At 36.4% G+C, this 23,508-nt stretch overlaps 1 protein-coding gene across 1 annotated transcript in view; it reads right to left on the reverse strand.

The window, feature by feature from the left end:
- The window catches only part of MIPOL1 (mirror-image polydactyly 1), a 181,710-nt gene that overhangs the window by 133,901 nt on the left and 24,301 nt on the right, over nucleotides 1-23,508 (reverse strand). Inside the window, exons 2-6 of the mRNA XM_053946718.1 lie at nucleotides 21,295-21,340; nucleotides 19,354-19,491; nucleotides 18,678-18,809; nucleotides 17,333-17,412; nucleotides 17-203 (exon numbers count right to left, since the gene is read on the reverse strand). Of these exons, the coding sequence (XP_053802693.1) occupies nucleotides 17-203; nucleotides 17,333-17,412; nucleotides 18,678-18,682 (272 nt within the window). The 5' untranslated portion in view covers nucleotides 18,683-18,809; nucleotides 19,354-19,491; nucleotides 21,295-21,340. The remainder of the gene's footprint in view (nucleotides 1-16; nucleotides 204-17,332; nucleotides 17,413-18,677; nucleotides 18,810-19,353; nucleotides 19,492-21,294; nucleotides 21,341-23,508) is intronic.

The following is a 23,508-nucleotide window of genomic DNA, read 5'->3' on the forward strand; positions in this document are numbered from 1 at the left end:
TATTCCTTGGGTTTACCTTGATTCTTCAGAACCAGAATTACAGCCAGTTAGGACTCCTCCTTTTTGACTGGTTACTCGCCAATCTGAAAGTTTTGGTGCTTCAGTTTCTGCCTGGATGAAAAATTCTGTGGGTTTTTGAGAATTCTTATAAAACTGAAGTTCAGCACAAAAGTCTTCTTTTTTCTGATCCAAGATGTGTGTTTCTAATTAGAAAGAGAAACAAACACATTTTCTCATTTGGAGAATGAAGCACAAACTTGAGATTTTTCATTTGAAAATGGCTTGTTATAAGAATAAAATACAGTAGTAGAAAGGAACAAGTGATTTAGTTTCAGATTCACAAATTCTTTGTCCCTTCACTAAGGAATGAGACCTGTTACCTACAGCATGGATGGACATAGGAATTACAACCCATTTACTGTATTTTTCTCATGGAAACATAAAAAATTCATCATCATTTCCTAATCCCTCCTCCCCCATAAATGACTTCTTAAAATAATGCTGATTGTAGAAAATTATTTACCTATCTCTTACAAAATTCAGCTCCACTATGGTGAGATATGATGAATTTCTGCTGTAGAGAGGGAAATTTTCAGGTTATAACTAGACTCTTACTTACAGTTAGGTTTCTTTCAAATGCATTTTGGCTACAAAAGGAGTATCATCAAGCTGTAATTAGCAACAACAAATTTAAAGCACCATTATTCATTCCTGGAGAGTGTGAGGTACAGCCTCATACAACTAAAGAACTTGAAGAATGCAAAGCAGAAATTGTGCCAAAGCAAAAAATTATCTGATTAAATTGCTGAGTGTGATAGCTAGTTCTCTTAGCTTGGCTACTAGATATTTTTAGGACATATTTCTGATATCAAGGCATTTAAATGAAAGAAAGATCCACATTCCAAGAATGCTCTTTCATAAAGTAAGGACAAGTATGTTTTAATTATAGAATTATATTAAAAAATGAGAAGGAAGCAGCCTAAAACCACTGGAAATGGAAAAAAGGTGCATATATTTTTCATTCTTTCATTTAGATTAGTAGAGAACAAACATTAGAGCTTTTGCTTATTTAATAAAGTTAATGTTTCCAAATGTTTTGGATAAAATATAGGGCATATATTAGTTGATCCACCTTATAACATCCTCTCAAAAATAATAAGAAACTGCCTATACAGTTGAAATCAAGTAGAAATAGACCAAAAATACAAATCAATAAGTATCAAGTTGCCATCCTGCAGGTAAACACAGTTATAAGCACCGTTTCCATGTAAAAAATACTGAAAACTGCCTCTCAAGTGTGTTGCAATAGATTCCTCTTTCCTTAAACAAGGAAAGACACAGCCAAGAGCTCAGGAAACAGCCCAAGGGCCCCAAGAGGTGACTTGGGAATTGGCTGGAGTCAGGTTTAACAGCTTCCTACATGAAGCTATCAACTACCACCTCCAGGAAAAAGTTATAGGACACACTGCTCATCTGTATATTCTCTGCATCCAGAGATGCATTCCCTGCATCTTCAGCACAAACTTACTTGAATCCACTCTAACCATTTCTGTAAACTGTAACCACTGATCTTTACACTAGAAAAACAACAGTCAACAGAGCCTCTTTGTTTCTTAGCATGTGGGGACCATTATCATAAAATATTTTTTGATAAGTATAATACTACTTTCAGTACTGTGATTGCAATATGTTCCTCATATCATTTCACAGCCAGTGCAGAAATTGAACACAAGGCCACAGCCACCTGGATTCTTGGAACAAGTGTAGGCTTTTTCCACTGGCTTGAAATCCTGTAGGTTTTTGAGCAGATTTCCTCTGAAGTGCTGCTACGTCTAAAAACTGGATTTGATCTCTTACTCCTCCTTACAGTAAGGAGCAAGGATCTCTAGATAAACATATGTTTAAAAAATCACCAAATATACTCCAAGAACCTGATTCAATTTGGGAGTGACAATACATAAGGGCAAAATTTTGAATCCTTTCCAGTAAGTACTATCTGAAAACTAACCTAGTCTGAATTTCCATACTTGCAAAGCATTTTATAGAGAGTTGTGTTTCCCATTTGATTTATATTATAAAGAACTTCCTATGAAATATCATGTTCACTTCTCCTGTTTCAGATGTGGTGTCTGTGTAAATGCAGTTGCAAATTATGCTGCAGGGAAGGTGCAATGCTTCACGTGCCATGACAAATTTTCCTCCTCCTCCTACTCTTTAGGGCATCCACTTATTCTATACACTATATAAATATATATATACATATATATATGTATGTATGTATGTATGTAGGTATATATGTGAAGTGCCTCAAGTGAAGTGTGTCACCTTCTGTGGAAGAATTCAAGCACAATGTTGAAATAACAAGTGATGGTATTACCAAGAACCTTTGTTCCTTGTTTAGCACCATGGTACTCTACTTTGGCCCTATGAAAGTTGGAGAAGGAAAATCTCCCTTCAGAGAGCTAAAAACTTTAGATGATGTTTTAGGCTGCTTCTATTCCCTTAGCATGAGAGCAAGTTTTTCTTCTTTTCACAGTTCCTGTTTTGTTAATTTGCTCCATTCATTCCAGGACTTAAGAAGAGAGCACAGAAGAGTCACTGAAGTTGGCAGAGACCACTGGAAATCACCTTGCTGGCACTTCAATAATTTGTAACAGGAAGTTGTCCCCAGCAACTTACAGATCATCTGAGCCCTCTGTTGTCCTTCCAGAAGATCATTAACATCACTGTAGTACCCCATGAGAACCTGGACCTTTGAACGTGAGGGTTCTTCCAATTCTCTGAAGAAGGCCTCATCTACTTCACTCAACCCTCCTCCATGCCCCTCCCTCTTAGGAGAAGGGTCAAGGCAAACACCACTGGTTCCCACACCCTTGATCATCATGCCCAGAGCCATACAGTCACATGCAACACTTCCCGGGCCACCCCAACAGTATCACTTATGCTTACATGGAAGAGCAGCAGGGAGTAAGAGGGTCAGATGACCATCAGCAGGTTTTCTATAACATTCTGAATATTCTGTAAACAAGAAGCAAAGGTCTCTAGATGACAGGTCAGTTCAGCAGGCAGCTTTTTATTTTTAAAACCAGAAGTGAACATGACTGCATGATGATGTAAATATCTGCATTAGCAGTTGCACTTCTGCTAAATCCTTGGGTCATGTCAAGATACGTGTTTTTAACTGTAAATTACTGCAGCTAAAGAAAAAAGAATTTAGAATAGTACTAGAATTGTATTGGCATTTATTAATGCTAATGCTGCTTCTTTAGACAACATACATTTGCAGGACACCTTTTCATCTAGATTCAATTCCCTCAAGCACATGGGTAAGACTAAGTAGCATCACAGGAAGGCTGTAAGCGCCATTCTTGGAAACAGAGGATCTGTTTTTTCTCCACTGGCTTTGTAAGAGAGAAGATGATGCTAGCCTCTTCCACCCACAACTGAAAGCACTCTGCCCAAGGGCATTAAGGTGAGAGGTTTTTACTCATTTAATAAAGCTGTAATGGTTTTTTTAATCAACACGTGAAATTTGTCAGTAGAATGCTTTGGGGAAGACATTTTTAACACTGTCAGGTCAATGGACATAGGATTAATTTTATTTTTAAAACCACTTTATTCTTTATATAGCCCATGACTCCCACTTCAAATAATTTAGGTTTTGGTACATGGTAGCTTGTCTTGTTGCTAAATCAAGTGGCAATTTTAATCAATGCACTTTAGTGCTTTTTTTCCTCATGCCTCCTGCAAATCGTATTGTGCACTAATTACCAATGCTGCAGACACACACTGGGGAGTAAGTAGCATTTGCAATAATCAGGCTGCACAGGGAACATCAGAGAAAGGGTAAAACAGCCTTGCAAGCTTTGAAAAAATTATGTAGATTTCATTAAGTGGTACCACCACTGCTGATTCTGGTTCTTGAATACACTAAACAACATTTTTTCCATATAAAACAGTACAAGTTCAGTAGCCCAGATTAATATTTCACTATAGGGAGAAGCTGAACAGCTGATCTTCTGTATGTATTTATCTTGAATGAATAGCTTGTTCACATTGCGGGAAAGAAAAGCAAATGTTAAGAAGAAGGAATATGAAGACACTAGAATTAAATCTGGGAATTGATTGTGAGGGACGTAAGGGGAAGATAATGCTATCATGGCTTGAAACAGTAAAGGCAGAACAGAATCCAGTATTGTTAAGCTGGGAGTGGTTAAAAAGTCAAGTAAAAACATTAAACACATCATACTGTGCAGGCACCCACTATTCCTCACAGCTTCTTCTGAGAAGTGGGGGATAAGCACCGAGATCAGCGAAAGCACAGCATTAGAGAAGCCCGCACCAACAGTGATAAATGCACAGGAGGTGCAGATTCAACTGGAAGACTAAAGAGGCAATAGCATCCCTTGTTATACCACTCAATATTCAGCAGTCCCATCATCCAGCTGGGTGGACACCCCCTTCCCCCTGTCTGTTGTCTTTCAGCACCCTACTAAAATGCACTGATCACCTCAGAGGTTTGCAGGGAATCTCCCCAGAATAAGAGTAAGGGAAAACAAACAAAAACCAAAGGAACATGCACACAGGCTACAGATCTGGTTGCAGATAAGTATGGGGACACTAGAAGCTCGAGGTGCACCAAATCAGCTTCAAATGTAATAGTACTTACAGCTTGCTACCTATAGCTTACTAGTATTTGTTTTAAGTTGGTCTGTGGCACAGACATAGTATGTTCTTATCTGTCTGCAAAAGACTGCATGAGTCTGCATGAACAAACCCCAAGCAGGAGAGCAGTAAGGCATAATAGGAAAAAGTAAAAGCAGAAAGGAAGAGAATGAGCCATATATATACGCTGGGAGCAGGAGCAAAGATGACTGAAAATTCAGTAGCTATGACACTGTGACACTGTCAGATTAAATACATTTGAAAAAATGTAAAACAAAACATTGTGCTCTATTTGAGGTAGTTAACCTCAATTAATAAAAGCCTCCAGAATTCCTCCTGTTAATCATGGAATCACAGAATGTTTTGGGTTGGAAGAGACCCTAAAGATCATCTAGTTGCAACTTCACTGCTGTAAGCAGGGAGGCCACTCATGAGATCATGTTGTCCAGGGCCCCATGCAGCCTGGCCTTGAAAACTTCCTAGGACAGGGCATTCATAAATTCTCTAGACAACCTGTTTCAGTGCCTCGCCACTCTGTGAGTAAAGAATGTCTCCAAATATGTGACCTAAATCTCTCCTCTTTTGATTTGACACTGCTCCTCCCTGTCCCATCACTATCTGCCTGTGTAAAAAGTTGCTCTCCCTCTCTTTTTATAAGTCTCCTTCAAATACTGGACTTCCCAGAGACCTCTCTTCTCAAGGCTGAAAAACCCCAGCTCTCTCAGCCTTGCAAGCTCTGTCCTCACAGGACTCGTTCTCCAGCCTTCTGATCATCTTCCTGGCCAAGTCTGGATTTCTTGCAACAGGCCCACACTCTTTTTGTGCTGGGGCTCCAAGACTGGATGCACTACTTCACACGGGGTCTCACAGGGGCAGAGTGGAAAGGTGCAATAATTTTCCTCAACTTGTTGGCCAGACTTCTTTTGATGCAGTCAGGATGCTGTTGGCTGTCTGGGCTGCAATCATGTATTTTTTCTTCTCAGTCTAAACAAAAACACAATTTCAATGTCTCTGGGGGCTTTGTTTGTATAATATCAAACATTTTGAATTTCAAACAAGAGGGAATATTCACTATCCAACAAAATTATCTATGCAAGGAACCACCCTGGCCCTATACAAAACTAACTTGTTTCCACTGGAATAATAGGACACACTTAGTATGGTTTAAAAGAACTTGATATTGCCCCACTACAAATCACACATCTACACCACTTGCTGCAATAGCTATGCATGTAAAAGCATTACTTTAGAACTTCACCTTCAGTTCCACTTGACTAACTGCTATTCTGTTATTATTCGCTTTCAAATTAGCTAATGTTTTTCCTAGAAGAATAAGACAAAAAATTTAGCCTGATGGCCACTAACTTTTCAAGCTTTGTAAATGAAATTAGTACTATGGCTGAATATTCCTTTTTGAGCTGAAAATGATGAGTCAACCATTTTGTCAAAAGACAAACATTCATACACTCAGCTACTTAACTACTGGAACTCCTACCAAACAGAATGACTGTGAAAGACTCTGACTGTTCAACAGTTTGCCCTTTACTGAATGATTAAAAGGCATAAATCGTGAAAATGAGTAGGAACTGAAATTCAAGGCTTTTATAGGCACAAATATGCAAAGAAGGAAAATTAGTCTGGTGGAAAAATCTGATCCTATTGTCTGGCATTAGTGATAAGAGTTGGTTTAGGTCTTACGCATTTTCAGAATGCCTGTATTTTCCTTTTTCATTCATATTTGAGCTAACACAGATGCAATATACATGATTTACATGCGTATGTCAAAGGTGTTCATTACTTTTGACTCATTTCCTCTCTGTTTTATCTTTCCCATGACCTACGAAAAATTTTTCATAGTTAATCCCAAGAAAAGGTGCTGTACCTAATTTTCAAGAAGGTAATTCCTGTTTCAGGAAAACAATTACAAAAGGTCAGTACAAAAATAAAAGGTCTGTAATATAAGCTTTCTCCAAGACAAACAACATGAAAAAGTGAAGCTTTATTGTCTTTGGACTTACTACCGATTTACTTATGTTAGCAATTATTTAGGCCCCTTCAGTGCAGTGTAGTATACTGAGACCAAGTAATCTGCAACTAAGAGCAAATGGCTGTCCCTTCATGATGCACTTTTTCTAATGTTTAAAGAAAACTGACTAAGCTTCAAGTTATTTAGTATTCAAGATTATTCAGCAGGACTCTAAGATCTCACAAAATCACTTCTGTAGCATGGAAGAATGGCAGTCATAGGAACATGATAGCAAGCAAAGACTGAGCTCAGAGTAGATTTGTAATACAAAGCTAATTCCTTTCATTTCTCTGTGCTTTGCCCAACCAAATTACCATGTATTACCTGCCAAACCTTTGGCAGTAGCAAAGAGGAAATCACAACATAGATGCATTGTACATTCAATGCCCCAACAATACATGACCATGGGCTCTGTGGAGAGCATCATGGGTCAGCTCAAAAGAATGGCGACTATCAACTTACATTTAAGTAATTCTTACTCATAAAGATCCTGGATTTATCTCTGAGATAGGATATCTCCTCTCACTTTAAGATATACAAGACAGATGTGCATTGAAATAAGTCTTGGAAAGAACATTTTTATGCAAACTCTCACAGATATTTTGTAGGAGATGCCTAAGTGCTGTGATAGTAATTGTAAAGTCATTGAGACTAAGGCACAGAGTGATGAAGTAACTGCATTAAGGTCACTGAGCAAGCTATGTGTCCTGGTTCCTGCCAGGACAGGCTTTATTTTTGCAGTAGACAGGAGGGCACATGGCCAGCACACAGAAATTACTCTATACCAACTCACATCATTGCCAGGGGCAGGGGAAAGAGACTCTTCCAGGGAGAAGGGCTCCTTCTGGGTATGAAAACGTGGCAAAGGGAGCTGTCTGGTATTGCCTGTTAGGAGGGAAGGGGTATTTGGGGGACTGGGGGTGTGGTTTCTGTGTGAATTGTTTCTTTTCTTATTCCCTCTATCATTAGTATTGTTGCTGTTACTGCTCAGTTTCTTATCTCATTGCTGTACCCAGTAAATTGCTCTTATCTCAACCCATGATCTTTGCTTTTCCTGCCTCAAATTGGAGGGCAGAGAGGGAGTGGCATATGGTTTTAATGGAAGAATTAATTGGAGAATACCTTTCCTAAACCAAGACAGCCATAATTGGAGCCCAGTGTGAGGCATGAAGGATTGAGATTCAACAGATCTGCCCAGAGTAGGTCAGAAACAGATTTGATCTAAGTATTTGTTGTATTAGGTCCAGAGCCAGTGGTCACAACGTTGCTTGGGCTGTTGAAATGGGTGTGTATATAATGTATAAAACCATGTATATATTCCCATATATGCTCTTCACGATGATCTTTTTCAGAGCAGGGAGAGGGATCAGGATTGCTTTGTTGCTGTACTGTGGGATATCAGTTTATGACATGATAACATCAAGGACAATGAAGGTAATTCGGGATGTGTATTCAGTATTCCTCTCCTATCCTTACTCAGGTACTACCTCTGGGGGTCCATTGACAATTATACCCAGTGTGTGGGAACAGGGGGGATGACTTTCCCCAGCTTTTCATCCCCTTTTCTTCCTTCAGACCTGTTAAAACAGCTTTTGAGAATTTTTAACTCCTGCTGGATGTTAAGGAAAGCATATTCTTGTTGCCAAGTCTGCCACTTCTCCTCAATGCAGTCTACACCATATTTAGTCAGAACAGAGATTTCTAGGGAGGTCATTCAGAGATCTGCCCTCAGGGTGGATGGTCATGAGTGGCATAGAATATGGAAGAGAATGGGCCAGCTTTTGGGGAAATTCTCTGCTCCAATGGTTTCACCCCTGAACAAATAAAGACCCTGTTTAAAGTGACAGAATGCTGCACGGCAAGGAAAATGCTGTGGCAACTCCAGAGAGGAACAATTTATTGCAGTTTGCTGGGCCCTGGCTACTCTTTACTGGACACAGTTCAATACTAGAGAACACCCTCCAGGGGAGGAGTAGGAAAGCAAACCTACAGGCACCATGGCCTCTCAAATTGCAGCTGAAGCAGGGGAACAACCCGTGCCAGTAGCAGGTGCCCCTATAAAGAAGAAGAAATCCAAGACCAAGTCAGTTTGCTTAGTGAGGAGTAGAGAGGAAACAAGGCTCACAGAACAGAAGGCAGAGGCGGGGCCAGAGATAACCACCTGATCCCTATTATATCAGGAGAGGGTATTTCAAGGAACCAAAAGAGCATCATTGGGTTTTTGGGATAGCTGCTGGAGACAGAAGAAATTAGACAGCTGAATACCTTTCCTGGTGTCTCAGAAGACTCTGTTCTTTGAGTGTCAACAGTCCTGAGTGGGCTTGAATAGGAAACCTCAATTGCCCAGGGATTTTGGGAATCATCACTAACAGGCCTGAAGGCAAAATTTTTGGATTATCAGGTGGAAAATGTGCAGGTTCCAGCAATGACAGGGTTAATTTTTGTAGTAGCCAGGAGGGGACATGGCCAGGTCACAGACATTGTTCTATACCACCTCACCTCAGGAGGACTCTTTTCTGGGAAGAGAAGGTGCCTTCTGGTCCACAAAATGTGTTGCAGGGAGCCATCCAGTACTGACCATTATTGGGGGGAAAGGGTCGTCTATTATTGAGTGTGCTGTGGCATGTATTTTTCTCCTGAATTGTTTCTTTTCTTATACCCTCTGTCATTAGTATTTTTGCTGGTACTATTAGTTTTCATATCTCATTGCTGTTCCCAGTGATTTGCTTTTCTCTGAACCTGGGATCTTTACCTTTTGTGGCTCCAGTTGGAGGGGTGTGGGGGGAGCTGCATGAGGTTTTAGTGGGAGTGCTGAACTGGAGAATACCATTCCTAAACCATGACAGCATAGCAGAAGGAAAAGCGCCAGAAGTCGAAGGCTCTGGATCCACACTGCATCTTGGAGCCCGTGTTACCTGACTGATGGCCCTCCCTGCTCTTTTCTCCTGCTGCGGTGTCAAATTCTACTCTTTTCTGTCAGAGATGTTTTAGAAACTAACATCTACTGTACTTCAAGAAAAAAACATCAATTTTACTTATGAATGGCTAACTAACATTTACACAATAAAAAAATTAGTATTAATTGTAAATAACTAAAATAGTATCTTTTGATACTTCTTTATGATGATAATTTTAATTCACATGACAGATTAGGTTACAGTATTTGTATACTGGAAGACAGATGTGCAATGTACAATACAAATAAACTTCCTGTAATTTCAATATTAGGCAGAATAAAGGAAATTACTTATATTAAGAATCATTCTGATGCAAAGAAATTCCAAACAATTAAAACTGCTTTAGAAGTCAATCAGCTGAACACAGCAATGCAATTCAAATACTTGATCTCTGGCTACAGCTAAGCATTTGAGTTGTTGAAAAAGCTGAACAATGAGAACAACATGATCTTAGTGCAACTTTGTTGAGAAAGTTATCTGCAAATGCAACACGAATAACCAAAGCTATATTATGCATTAATGTTTTTGCTTGCTCTATATCCCATAACACATAAATACACCAAAAAAGAAGAGGCTTGAAAATATTTTGTCTGCTAAAATATGGACAAAACTCAGAAGCTTAATGGTTCGGGGGGTTTTTTTATTCCTTAAAGAGATCAGTGAATTCTGTTTTAGCAACAAAAGTTGAGGGACATCTGTGTTATTTTGAATGCTTCGGTATTCACCTGTACTTGTGTGGAACCCAGGCAACACCCTTCATAAAGAAATAAATTAAGAAAAATATTAAGAACAGTTGGGAGATATTCTGGCAAAGGCAATTTTTTTACATTTCTCCAAGGATTCTGATTATTTTAGTAATGATGTTCCTTTGCCTGATTCTCTCACTAAGTCTTTTGTCCTCCTTTTCTTCAGCTAAACAGCAATTGTGTACAAACTGTTGAATATTTAAAATGGAAAAATGCTACTCAGTCTTTAAAATATGTGGCAAATCATTATATTGGTATTCACTGCAGTTAATTGTGATGCATTTATTAATGTGTAAATATCAGACTTTTCCTTTGGCATTCCACTCTCCGTTTGCAATTCATTAACATATTGTTATTTTAAAATATTAGTCTCTGAGAAGACACCAGATTTTCATTGGACTGGTCTCACAGTTGAAAAAGCATTTTTATATTCCGAATGCATCAAAACAGCAGAATCTCTAGGCAGATAGTAAGTGGGATTCACTGAAACACAATGTTAGTTCTAATGGATGGATGATTGTGTTTGGTCTTCAGAAACTTTGAAGTATAGGTAAGTCTTGATCACACAAATTAATAAAGCCTAAAGCTGGAGTTAACAATAACCATTACACCCAAATTCTGCAGCTTAGCCCAGCCAATTTTTCAAAAGGTCAGGTTGTGAACTGGAGAAGATCAGGGAGGTCCACCGCATAGCTTTGTTGCCAGGCATCTCTCGTCTGGATTGTTGCAGGCATTTATTAGTATTCGTCAGCAGACTCAACAAAGCAAACAAGAAATTCAAGCACGAATAATAAAATGAAATGCTGCTATATAACCCTTTGTCATTCAGCAAATATGGGACTTTTTAGCTACATTGTTCCTAAACCTGGGTTACTACTTTAATTTTTCTCCACAGTGCAGACTGAATGAGTATGCATGTGTGTTAAATGCAGAGCTCCCTTAACAACTGCAGGACTGCCATTTAATCTGTTGGTAGATGGACCATTTCCTGTGGGAACTCTAGCTATGATTTCCAGATCCACCAAATAAATCTCAGATTAAGATTCCAAATGAAACCTGCCTTTGGCAGATAAAAAATGTCAAGATGGATATAAACAGTAAAATTATAAATTATCTAGGTGTTGCACGATGACTTGATGTGCGTTTTTTGTTTACACTTTCCCTGATATCACAACTATACAAGGCATTCATCAAATGTCACACTTTCATAATACTGGAGGCATCATTAAAACTGTTTGGCTAAGGACCTTGAAGTGTTTAAGCAGTAGCTCAAAAGTATATTTGTGCAAAGTAGAAGAATAAATTTACATATCAGCAGCAGCTCATAAGGGATGGGTAAATATTCTGTTTATCTCTCATTGTAATTCAGGTTAGTTTAAATACAGGGTTTCAGGATATCATTACAGCCTATATGGAGTCATTACATAATTTCCAAACATAGTGTCTGCTGGAGTTTTACTAAGCATGCTGTGTTTATGTTTTCTAAACCAACTAAAAACAAAGTAAACCCTCCCACCCCATTTGTCTTTTGCTATTGTCATATCAGACAATTGCTTTTCACATATAGCCCCCTTCCATTATCTAAATCTTAATGATCCAGAACTCCCTTTTATCTAGGCAGGGTCATGTTTCCCCGTGCCCATTAATTATAGCGAAAATTCTCTTATCCAAATGTACTCAACCTCCCCTACCACACACAAACAATTAAAGCTTTGCTAAATTAAGAGTTCTAAACAAAATCCCAGGAAACTACAGCTTTAGAAGTAAAGAAAAACATCGCAATTTTAAGTGTCTGACATAAAAGAAAGATCACTCTGCATAAAGACACCTTGCCCCCGCACCCTTTACTCCAGTACTGTTCTACTAAAGATGCAGGTGAACTCACAAATAAGAGCTGGCAATGCACTCTCTGAAGAACCTTTTCATAATAATTTTAAAATATTTTTGCTCTGAACTTAAGCCCCATTCTACCTGTTATAAAAATAGAAGTAATGAAGGTTTCTGAAGAAGAAAATAACCAAATTCCTTTTGCATTTGTGCAAGGTCTTCTAAAGCTCTTTCTGAAGCACTACTTAAAAATTACTGTGGTAGTTAAGTGCTGTTCTCTCTGAAGTACATTTCAAGACATTCTGAAGTTAGCTGCACTCATACTTTACACACTTAAGATTCAAAGTGCAATACTTCAAGGTGTGCATTCTCCCCATCCTGAGTGCTTTCAGCCCTCAGTGCAGATAAGGCCCTACACGTTTTGAGCGTACCATAAAGGGTTCAACAAAATCATATTCATAACCCTGCAGTGAGTAAGGCAAGTACTGGATATCTAGTTGTGCTTCTGATGAGGAGTCGTTCTGCACGCAGTCTGGCTAAAAATGTGCTGTATTCTACCACTCAAAATGGACAAGGAAAGAAATGGAGTGGAAAAAGAATAGATGAGAATTTATATGCATGAAGGGATGATTATATTTACAGGAAAGACCAAGCAGTATTGGATGATTTTTCAGTTATCATTAGCATATTCTTATCTTCTAAGTTACACCACACTATTCCTTCTTCCTTCCATGGAAGAGAGCATCTTCTACACTTAGTGCTGCTCAACTAGGGACTTTCCTAGGTTTTACCTAAAGGCTGAAAAGAGGCTGAGAGGATGCTAAAGAAAGGTGTATAAAAGGTGTAAAAGGCTGAAAAGAGGCTGAGAGGATGGACTTTCCTAGGTTTTACCTAGGAAAGTTCATCCTCTCAGCCTCTTTTCAGCCTTTTACATCATTCAGAGAAACCTGAAACTACACTTGGCACTTTGCAAGGGGATCTGACAGCACACAGTGAGTTTGATGCTGAAAGCACAGCACACATGGAAGACACTGATCAGCTGAGCCACATGGGTGCAGAGGATGCTGCCTCTGCATATCGTAGATTTTTCTGCATACAAACCACCCTTGCAATATTCAGGCTTTCTTTCTTTTCCAAGTAAACAGCACTTTGTTGCTAAAAAATAAATTGCTAAATGCTAAAAAAATAGGAGAGGGAGAACAGGCTCACAGTATCTCCTGTTGAGGCATGTAAAAGAAGAAAGAGACTTCACTATGACAAGTATGCTTAATTTCACTTCTGTTACAGCCTTGGAAGAGGGGCTTTAGATTTGCTTTAGAGTGTTTACAGCTGCGTTGGTTACATTCTGGAGAAATGGGCAGCAGCACATTACAATTAGCTGCTTTTTTACCCAACTGGAGCATTTACAACACCATATTCCTCTCAAGGCTTTCTTTACCCATTCATCTTTGTGTGTGTCAAACTCACACAATAGAAATTCCAGACAAACAAGTCCTTGTAATTAATATTGCAAAAACAAATCTACAAAAAAGTACATTAAAACCATTACACAACTAGAAGAGTTTTCTACTTCTAATAAGATAAAGATGATTTGTTTTACTTAAACTTTGCATGTGACTACATTTCCTCAATTACCATGAATGCAAAACACCCCAAAAACCCACAGCTCACCAGATAAAACACCTCCATTACAAATTTTCCTGCACAAGCTGATTCTGCAGTTCTGTTCCAATCTACATTATCACAGCTCTTTAGTCTCCTCTGAACTAGTTTCCAGACATGCAATTTTGAAGTATATTTACAAGCTGCAAGTATTCTTTTGAAGATATATGGAAAGTGCCTATATGGATCATAACTAAACTTGCCATCAAATTCTGAGAAGTGAAATTGGTTCACTGAATTACATTTCAATATATGCTTTAAGTAATGGCTCAGCAATACATAAATATTTATTTCTATGCTTGAAAAACATAATAATCACCTTTTAAGAAAGCAAACAACTTTGCCATTAAAAAATCAATCTATTAACTTGTCTTAGGAATTTACAAATAAAAATTATACAATGATTTTACTTCTGGAGTCAGCAAAACTCTAATTTTGTTTTCAAAACAGACCAAACAGTACTTAAAATTCTAAAACTTCTCCTAATTTCTGCCATGTCCTTAAAGCATGGATGCTCATCAATATGACATAAGCCAAAACGTTACAATAGTTAAAGACTATACAATACAGAAGTATAGCTGCACCTAATTAAACAGGGCACATGAGTCAAATAAGACAAATTTAACTCCAGCATTTGCACACTCACCACTTTCCAATCCTGGTAGCACTTCTGGAAAACTGCCATATCAAGTCCTAAACATATATATAAGAAGAGAAACCACCTAGGTTCAAGTTCCCTCTTGTATTTTCACAGTATTAATGTTTTCAGAGTTTTCATCATGCGTGGAAACCCTACTGAAGGAACAACTCTACCCCAATGCAATGTGCTTCCCCACACCCACCATCACTGTAATGCAAAGATATGCACCTATTTGCCAATACAAGTTTTTTTTTCATAATTGAATACTATTCTAGGCTGTCTAGCTTGGATCCTGAATATTTTTCATTTCTAAGTGGCACAGGCCTCACTGGTCTGCTGCCAATGTTCCTGGTACATTCTCTCAAGTATCCTTAGAGGGAAATGAAAAAAGGCATTAACCTTCTATTAAAAACAAGAGAAAGAGTACATTTAAACTAGATACAAATACAAAATAACAAGCCTTACACACAAACTGTTCTTTAATTCTTCCTAATAGAACAGAACAGTGACAAATTCTTCAATCCACACAGGCATACTATACTCCAAACAACTCGGAAAGTTAAAAAGAAAATCTCACCTATCAAACACTTCAGATACACTCCTCTTAAACACTACCTTCCTTTCAAGTATTTTATTTTATAACATTGATTAGCAGGTTACACATTATCCCACATAACCGCCATAAACCTAACACTTCTCTGTATCTGTTTTTTCTATTTTTTTAAAATTCTCATTGCTTGACTGAATTTTCATCTAGTCAGATAAATTTAATCTTATATTTGCTTTGCCATCCTTATTTGTTGACAAATAATGTAATCTCCAATATTTCAGTAGGCTATTTAAAAATGTGAATAAATCATTACAGTGTTATTCTAAACCCAGCTTTTAAACTTCAAAGTTACAAGAAAGGAAAATCTAAATACAGTACAGTACCAACTGTACCAAGGAAATATATGAAGATGACAGAGCCAGCAGGACACAAAATAGCATACTCCTCAGCACACACATTTACACAGAAAATGAGAAGTGCTTAAGCAATACAATGAGAAAATGCACTAGAATATCTACTAAGTGCACATATTGAACGTTATGTTGCTGAAACGGACCTATTATCTTCATGATAAGTGAATGTAATTTAGCTGTTAATACCCAAATTAAATTCTGAGAAAAAAAAAATTCTCATCCACACCATAGGATGACAATTTACCCATAATCCCTTTTTCTAACTTTCCCAGGAGCAAAAGCACAAAGAATTACATGACTGATTAATGATTATGCTAAAGAAAGGTGTATAAATTTTACTTTTGTTTATATAACAATTTCTATTGGGTACATAAAGTGTTAGCTTGAAAGAAACAGCTGTCTAAACAGCACAAAATATTGACTTAATGCATCAGAAAAATAATACACTAACTCAGTAAACTACTGAGTAACTGAAACTGAAACTCAGTAACTACTCAGTTTTAAAATATCTGAGCAGTAGCAGAAGATAATTTCTTGCAATTAGACAGAAAATATTTCACAGAGAATCAGGTTAATTTGCCTACTTTGGAAAACTTAACCTTTTGAACCATTCTTAGGGTATGCTGACCCCTAAAGGTCTAAAAATACTAAACCAGATTAAGGCATTACATGTTTAAATTGTCAGAATACAATTGTCGAGTAACTTACACCACCATGACTATTTTTGTCTACCGAGTGTATGATTCAAAAACTTTTGAACTTCACTCAGTAACAGCTCAAAATTCCATAAATTAAAAGGTGCTTATAAGTAGTTTATTTTACAAATTATATAGGCAGAAATTCTTTTACACATGAAAGAAAATAATCATCTACAAAATGAAGCATTTTTTCTCTCTTCTAAGCAGACTCTTCAGGAGAAACTTGACATTTATTATCATTTGAGAGAGAATATATAGTATAAAACTCAAAAAAAGGAAGTGTACAAGAAGATATGAGGCTCTGATATAGTGGGAAATTTTGATGTTGACACACCTATTCCATTTTGGATTTTTTAACCTACACATATTCACTTACTAGCAAAAATCCATCCTAAAGTCAGGGTGTCTTTTTTATGTCTTTCCCTTTTTTCCTTCTACATGTCACAATCTAGTCACAAGCTACTTCTGAAAATTCTTTTCTACAAAGTCAGTCAGTCAGTCAGTAATGTAATGTACTCTCAAATTCAGTGGCCTTTTTTTAGGCTTTCTTTTTTTAGGCTTCTGCATGAAACATAGAAGAATGTATCTGAGAACAATTATGTCTGGTCAACCAATTAAAAATACAAAAAGATACTTGCATCCCGATGAAGATGAGAACTCCATCAGCTGGGGAAGCTCTAAGTTAAACAAGGTCACCTGTATCTCCAAGCCTTACCTTACTGTCTAAATTCACTTGAACTACTAATGAGAAACTCATTAATATTAGTAGATGGCTTAATCATACCTAAGCCAGGTGTGAATAGCCAAGAAAATTACTTTAAGACAGATTTTCAGATTTATTGCTAACAATTAAAAAAAAGGTTGGAAAGCAAAGTGCAATGTACAGACTAAGAATTTAAACAAGTCTTCTGAAAGTTATACAAAAACATTTTCAATAATCCAGAAAATAAAGGTGAAGCTTTATATTCATGTAGCTGCTCTCCTGTTACTCCAAGCTCTTTTAAGGGGCAGTAAGTGGTTGTGTTTTTTTTTTTTTTTTCTTTTCTTCCAAAGTCAGTCATATATCAGCAAGAACAAACACACTCCAGTCACTGCCTAGCACTGGTAAAACACCTAAGGTTCCTTATTAATATCTTTAAAGTCCCTACCTTTTGACCAGTTCTCCATTTGTTCCTCTGAACTTGTTTGATCTGGCACTGAGTCCAGTTTTTGCTTGAAGGTTTCAGAGCTAAAATAAAACAAAATCTAGATAAATAAACTTGAAACAATATAATACACCTATACTTTGCCTTCATTTGACAGAAAATTTACAAAACAAATTATTTTAAATATTTATAGCAGCACAATGAGGTCTGCATACTTGAACAGTCAGTGAAAAATTATATTTCTCAGCAAAATATTTTTTCTTCACTCATCTAATTTTTATAATTGTTTTGTTCAGCTTTCTGTTGCATGTGATATCCTTGTTGAAATATTTATTAGTTTGGTGGTTTCTTCTAGAGTCTGGTCTTGGAAGTACACATTACTGAGCACAGCACAAATCACACCAAGCAGTCCTGCTACAGCCAACAAGACTGCTCACTTTGGCAGTTTTACAGATAGTGGCATGTGCTTCACTTTACAGCATTCTTTCTCTTCCTTTAATTTCCTAGGTAAAATACAGGTAAAGTCGCCTATGACCACTCCAACTTTGAATTTGAAGTTCTTTCTGAACAGTTAAATAATGACATCCCAATATTTGCATGCATATTGCTTCAGACTATAGTTAATTACACAGTTTCAATATTTCACATAATCAAAGATCTTCAAGAAGTAACCCTCAGTAAGACTTACAGTAAAATGTTATTTCTACCAGGCATAGTTCTGGGTGTTAAAATAAGTGCTCTCTTATGTGTTAAAAATTCAATTATGCTCTGTATTGCAAGGAAATCTAAAGAAGTTTGTAATCTTGGTAACATAGTAAGCTTACCACAAATTGTATTACTTAATCAAGCACCTTTTTAAAAAACATTGTACATAGGACAATTTTTATCCTTAACTATGCATTGTGCTTATTTTGTATGTTTTCCCTCCTAACATTTTGTTTTACATTTATTAAAAAGATACATGTGCTTTGAAGGTACAGTAACTAGATTATGAAAACACTCAGACAGTTGTCATTGTGCTGAAAAATGTAAGAGATTAAATAAAAAAATTAAGTACATATATTACAATTCAACCAAATTATACCAAGACACATATTCTAAATAATAAAACAGCAGGAGAAATTATTTTGGCATGCAACACCAAAAAAGCAGATTATTTCATATTTATATTTAAAATAGCAAAAAAAAATTAGTTGTACAAACACTTAAGATTCAACACTAACACGTACACCAAACATTCAAGAAATACATATTTAACTCATATGTGTTGTTGACTATAAATCTGCACAATAAAAAAAATGCATAGGACTTGATGTGCTTAGCTGTTAACAAAAAATAAAAAGTTCACCTCATATCGCAGAACACTGAGTCCCTTAAAAGAAGCCCTCAAATGAAGCTGTACGCTTCTTCAATTCTGTGTAACTGTGTTGATTTGAAGTTGGCAATCTTTTCCTAAGTTCCTCATTTACTTTTGGATTAGCTGAAAATATAGAGGGTTATTAATATCAAGAAATAGGTTTCTGTCAATGAAGCCATTTCCCTACATATTGCACAAAAAGGTTCATAATAATTGCAGTATTTTAATAAGATATTCATATAGCAAGACATGAAGAAAATATGGTATTTAATAACCTCTGGAGTATTTTAAAACATGTCTTAGGGCCTTAATGTGTCTAGTAATATACTATTTAAAACCATAATTTTATCCCTCCACAATATACAGTCATTCTTCCTCGCCATTTACCCAGCTAATGAATGCCAGCAATTAGTAAAATGTAATCCCATTGCACAATCATTTTAATGCTTTTAGCACTCAGAAAAGTAAACACCAAATTAATACTGCTCAAGCCATATCAGATCCTAGCTGGAAGCAAGCAATTATAGTTCAGCTCCTCAGGTGTAATTAAATGATTGGAATGATTTAGTTCCATAAATGCAAGTTAATTCATAAGCAAGCAACAAATATACTGGGAGTAATTACAAGAAACATTGACAGTCTAAGCAGGGCATGTGCCTTTCTGTACCTGATATAGGAAAATGCTGCCCTCTCCAGGAAATAATAGACTATGGCACAGGAAAAAATTATGACTGAAGTCAAGAGGCTCGTTTTACAGACTTTGCCTTCATAGGTGAAATAGGTTCTGTTGACTAATAGGAATTTCCTGGTTTAAACACAGAGAAAATAAAAAAAATGGCTGATATCAGATTAAGGTCATCTATCGATCAATGTAATACAGGAAGATTTTTGGGGCTCTCTAGGGTGTGCCAATTAACTAATTAAAAAAAAAAAAGTTAGGATACAGAACAACAAAATATTCCAGACACCAAGTATTTAAACTGGTTACTCTGAACACAAACGCTGCACTAGGTAGCTGACTTGTGTACAACATTTCCTTGTCCTTCAAGATTTACCTTTATAGAAGGTACCTTGAACATAAGATATTTTTAGAACCAAAACTTATTGAACTATCATTATTCAGTGAGTGTTAAAAGTCAGCATTTAAAAAATGATCAGAAGTGGCCATTAAGGTTTTCACACAAGGAATCATCAGAAAAATTGAATACAATTATTATAAATCCTTACTTTCATTTGAAGACAATCTGCTAATAATCAATCTGTGCATTAATGAGAGGAAATTAAAGCTGGAGATTAAAATAAAGTGTACTGGCAGACCACAAAAAAATTAAAATACAAAATGAAACCATAACCCAAATGGTAGAAGTAATTTTAAATCTAATTTCCTTATTCAGTATTTATTTATCCACCTTGTGCTAAAAAAAAAAAAAAAAAAACTAGTAAAACTACTAGGACACCATGAAAGAAAGTGAAAATAAAAAAGAAAATGTCCCTATCGGTTGAATATAAAATGCAACAGACACATAAAATTAACAGTTAAGTACAATAATGAAAGAACTCTAAGACCTAACTGTTTTGCCATCTACAGAAATAAGAAATGCTTCCAAATGCTGCATATAGCAGCATGAAAGAAAAATCACACACTGTGGTCAGTATGTATCTGTTTTCCACACAGAGAAACTGTAGGAAAGCTGATTCAGAAGCACTTGATCAATGTAAAAGCCTTAAAACTGTTCTTTACCAACAGCATTTTGGCATAAAAATATTTATTTTTTCCAGATCTTGGTGTATTTCAAAACAAACCCAAGCTGTACACAAATACCTTTGGTATTACTTTACTTACTGTGGAAAAGAAAAAAAATATTTTAAGAAGTCGTATTATTAAAGTTTAAAATGTACTGCACATTTGCTTTGCCCTTTGATGTCACAGTCCTATTTTTCTATTCAAATCTTGTACACTGTAAGTTAATTGCTTTTGGAAACTACTTATTATTCATGTAAAAATTAATGTGCCAATGTGTTTAAATCCTTTTAAATGACCATTCATGCATCTTTCTTCTTTAAGTACCAATGAAATCTGTCAAAGATATCAATGCAAGATGGTCTTAGACAAAGTTCTAATATAGATTTTTTCTGCTAACATAAGATTTTCATTTTCGTCAACTTTACTTAAATTCCATTAATTTTTTAAGCTGCTTTTAATAAATTCACAAGTAAAAAATTTTAGGCTTCATAGTCTGTCATTTGTGTTCCAGCTGACTTTATGAATATTAATAACAGTGTTATCCTGATTAAATAGGCTTCATATAAAATCCCTGTGAATCCTATAGCTCAGACATCTCATTTTTCCAACTCTTTATGAATTTGGATTCAGACATTAAACTGGAAAAAACCTTAAAAACAGATTCAATGGTACATTGGTGTACCTTTAAGCAAAAAATTAGCTGTTCTAATCATTCAAATAATTAAAATTGATAGAACCACATATTGAGATTTCAGGCTTTCTGTACACATGCAACATATTTTAACTCTAATGAAAACATCAACACTTCACAGACAAAGGATTAAGAATCTATTATAAAATAATAATACCTGTCCTAATGCTTACCTTAAACAAACAGATGATATAATCTTAAATCTTCATACATGGAGTGCTGATTTGGAGAAGTATTTTCCAAAGAGAAAGAAATTAGTGGATGCTTAATTACATAAGCATACACATGAAATACATGAACATTCTAGTTTACCACAGGAGCCCAGTGAAAAACAGCATTAACTATTAAATGGTTCATACTTCAGGAAAACCAACCTTTTTCTTAAGAATATAAAATTGAAACACACAGGAAATACTAATATTATCCTAGGAGACTCATGCAGTCTCAGTTTCAAACTGCTAACTTCTTTCCATGCTTCTATTTTTGAATTATTTACATCTATGACAGACAAAAATGGAAAATTAAGCTCACTGTACTGCCTTCACTTTTTTATATAGTGCTAACTGTAATGACTATTTCCTCATTCATTCAGGAAAATATTCTGCAAAAACACCATTAAAATACTTTGCTTTTCAGTACCTTAGAATATGAATGGATTTTAGGAGAAAAAAAATCTAAACAAAATAACAGCTTGTTCAAAAGGATAGCATACCAATCCTGGTTCTAATTATTCATAAACGCAAGCACTTAGAGGAATTAATAAAAACAAGAGGTATATAAAAGTAACATATATCTGCAAGACAGAAAGCATACAGTGCTTTACTTGTGCAGTTTCAAATGGTTTTTATTACAGTTGTAGCAGTATTTCCACTCTCTGAGGCAAAAACCCCAACCTCTTGAGTGTCTGCAGAGTAACAGACACTGTACAAAGGAGCACCCCATGGTAACTCCAACCCCACAAGAGCACCACAGCAACCCTAACGCCAGTGCATTCTCTCCCTGGGCAGGACTAGGAAGTCCATCTTCTGAGCTGGAGGTCAGTTACTGAGTCCCCTCCTCAGGAACAGAAAGACTGCTGGGAGCACTCTGTATGGAGACCCAATGACTGCAAACCCCCATTCCTTGGTCTTGCCTTGAGAGAATTTGAAGTAAACCACTGAATCATGGCATCAGCTGCTGGGACAGGGTGCAAACGTTTGCTGCTCGTGACCAAATTCACCCATTCTTCACAAAAAATCCTCCAGTCCTGGAAGAGTTTTTCCACACAGAGGGCTATCCCACCTGCCCCACCTCTGATGGGACAATAGACCAGATCCCACTACTCCTTGGAACAGCACCAAACCTGTTTTTGTCTCCCTTAGAGATACAGCTAACAGTTGCCATTGACAGTGCAGGGATGAAATACCATATAGCTTATGAAGAGAATGAATTTTAGCATTATTCCCATAAGATTAATTAGACTGGCAGAATCTTCTAAAATATCCTGAAACGTTTTGCCTCGGGGCACACTAAACTACAAAAACTAACTTAGGAGGGTACTCTACACAAAAACCAGTTACCTTCTCAAAGCATTTCCCCAGGGAACAAACAGACAGTTTTCTTAGCCCAGGTGGATGTCAAGTCTTGATTAAATGACACACTCCTTTAAAAAGAGTCACATTTCCTCCCCATCTTAGGAAACTTTATGGCACATCAGGAATCTAAGGCAACTCAAAGTAAGTTAAAACTAGTTTTGGACAGTTTCAAAAACACTAGTGAAAGGATAATAGAGATAACCAATTCAAGTATTTTTTACAAGTGGAATAATACTCATCTGTTAGATACTTAAAAGCTGTGAAATAAAACATACTTTGATTATAGAGATACTTATTTTATTGTATTGTATTCTATTACTTACATATACTTTTAAATACAAGTAGTTCATGCAAAATATTCTGTTTCTTTTAAAAAGAATATAAAATATAGACAAGTGGATTAACTTTAAAATGGATGAATGTAGCATGAATATTATTTCAAATTTGTAAAATCTCACATCTTTAAAAAGACTTCAAGATTTTGGTTAATAAAAGTAACTTCATTATCTGGAAGCTTGATAAAAACATTTTCCCAGAGGGCAGAGTGAAGCTGTTATCCCTGGCTTTTCTTCCCTGCTGATTCTTGACCCAAAAGGAGATAAGACATATGCAGTTGGTTTCAATTAACCTATATAAATAAAAAAAAGACATGAAGAAACAGGGGGCAGATAATTTTCCTCTGTTGCTGCAGCAGTTTCTTCATATTGTCACTACAAAATTTGCACCTGGTGCTTTTAATGATGGCATACTGTAAGCCAAAGAGCACTTATTGTCTTTGTCACACTTTTGACAAAGGCACAAGAGGAGGCATAA

The sequence above is a fragment of the Vidua chalybeata genome, chromosome 6 (assembly GCF_026979565.1).
Source record: "Vidua chalybeata isolate OUT-0048 chromosome 6, bVidCha1 merged haplotype, whole genome shotgun sequence".
Taxonomy (NCBI): Eukaryota; Metazoa; Chordata; class Aves; order Passeriformes; family Viduidae; genus Vidua; species Vidua chalybeata.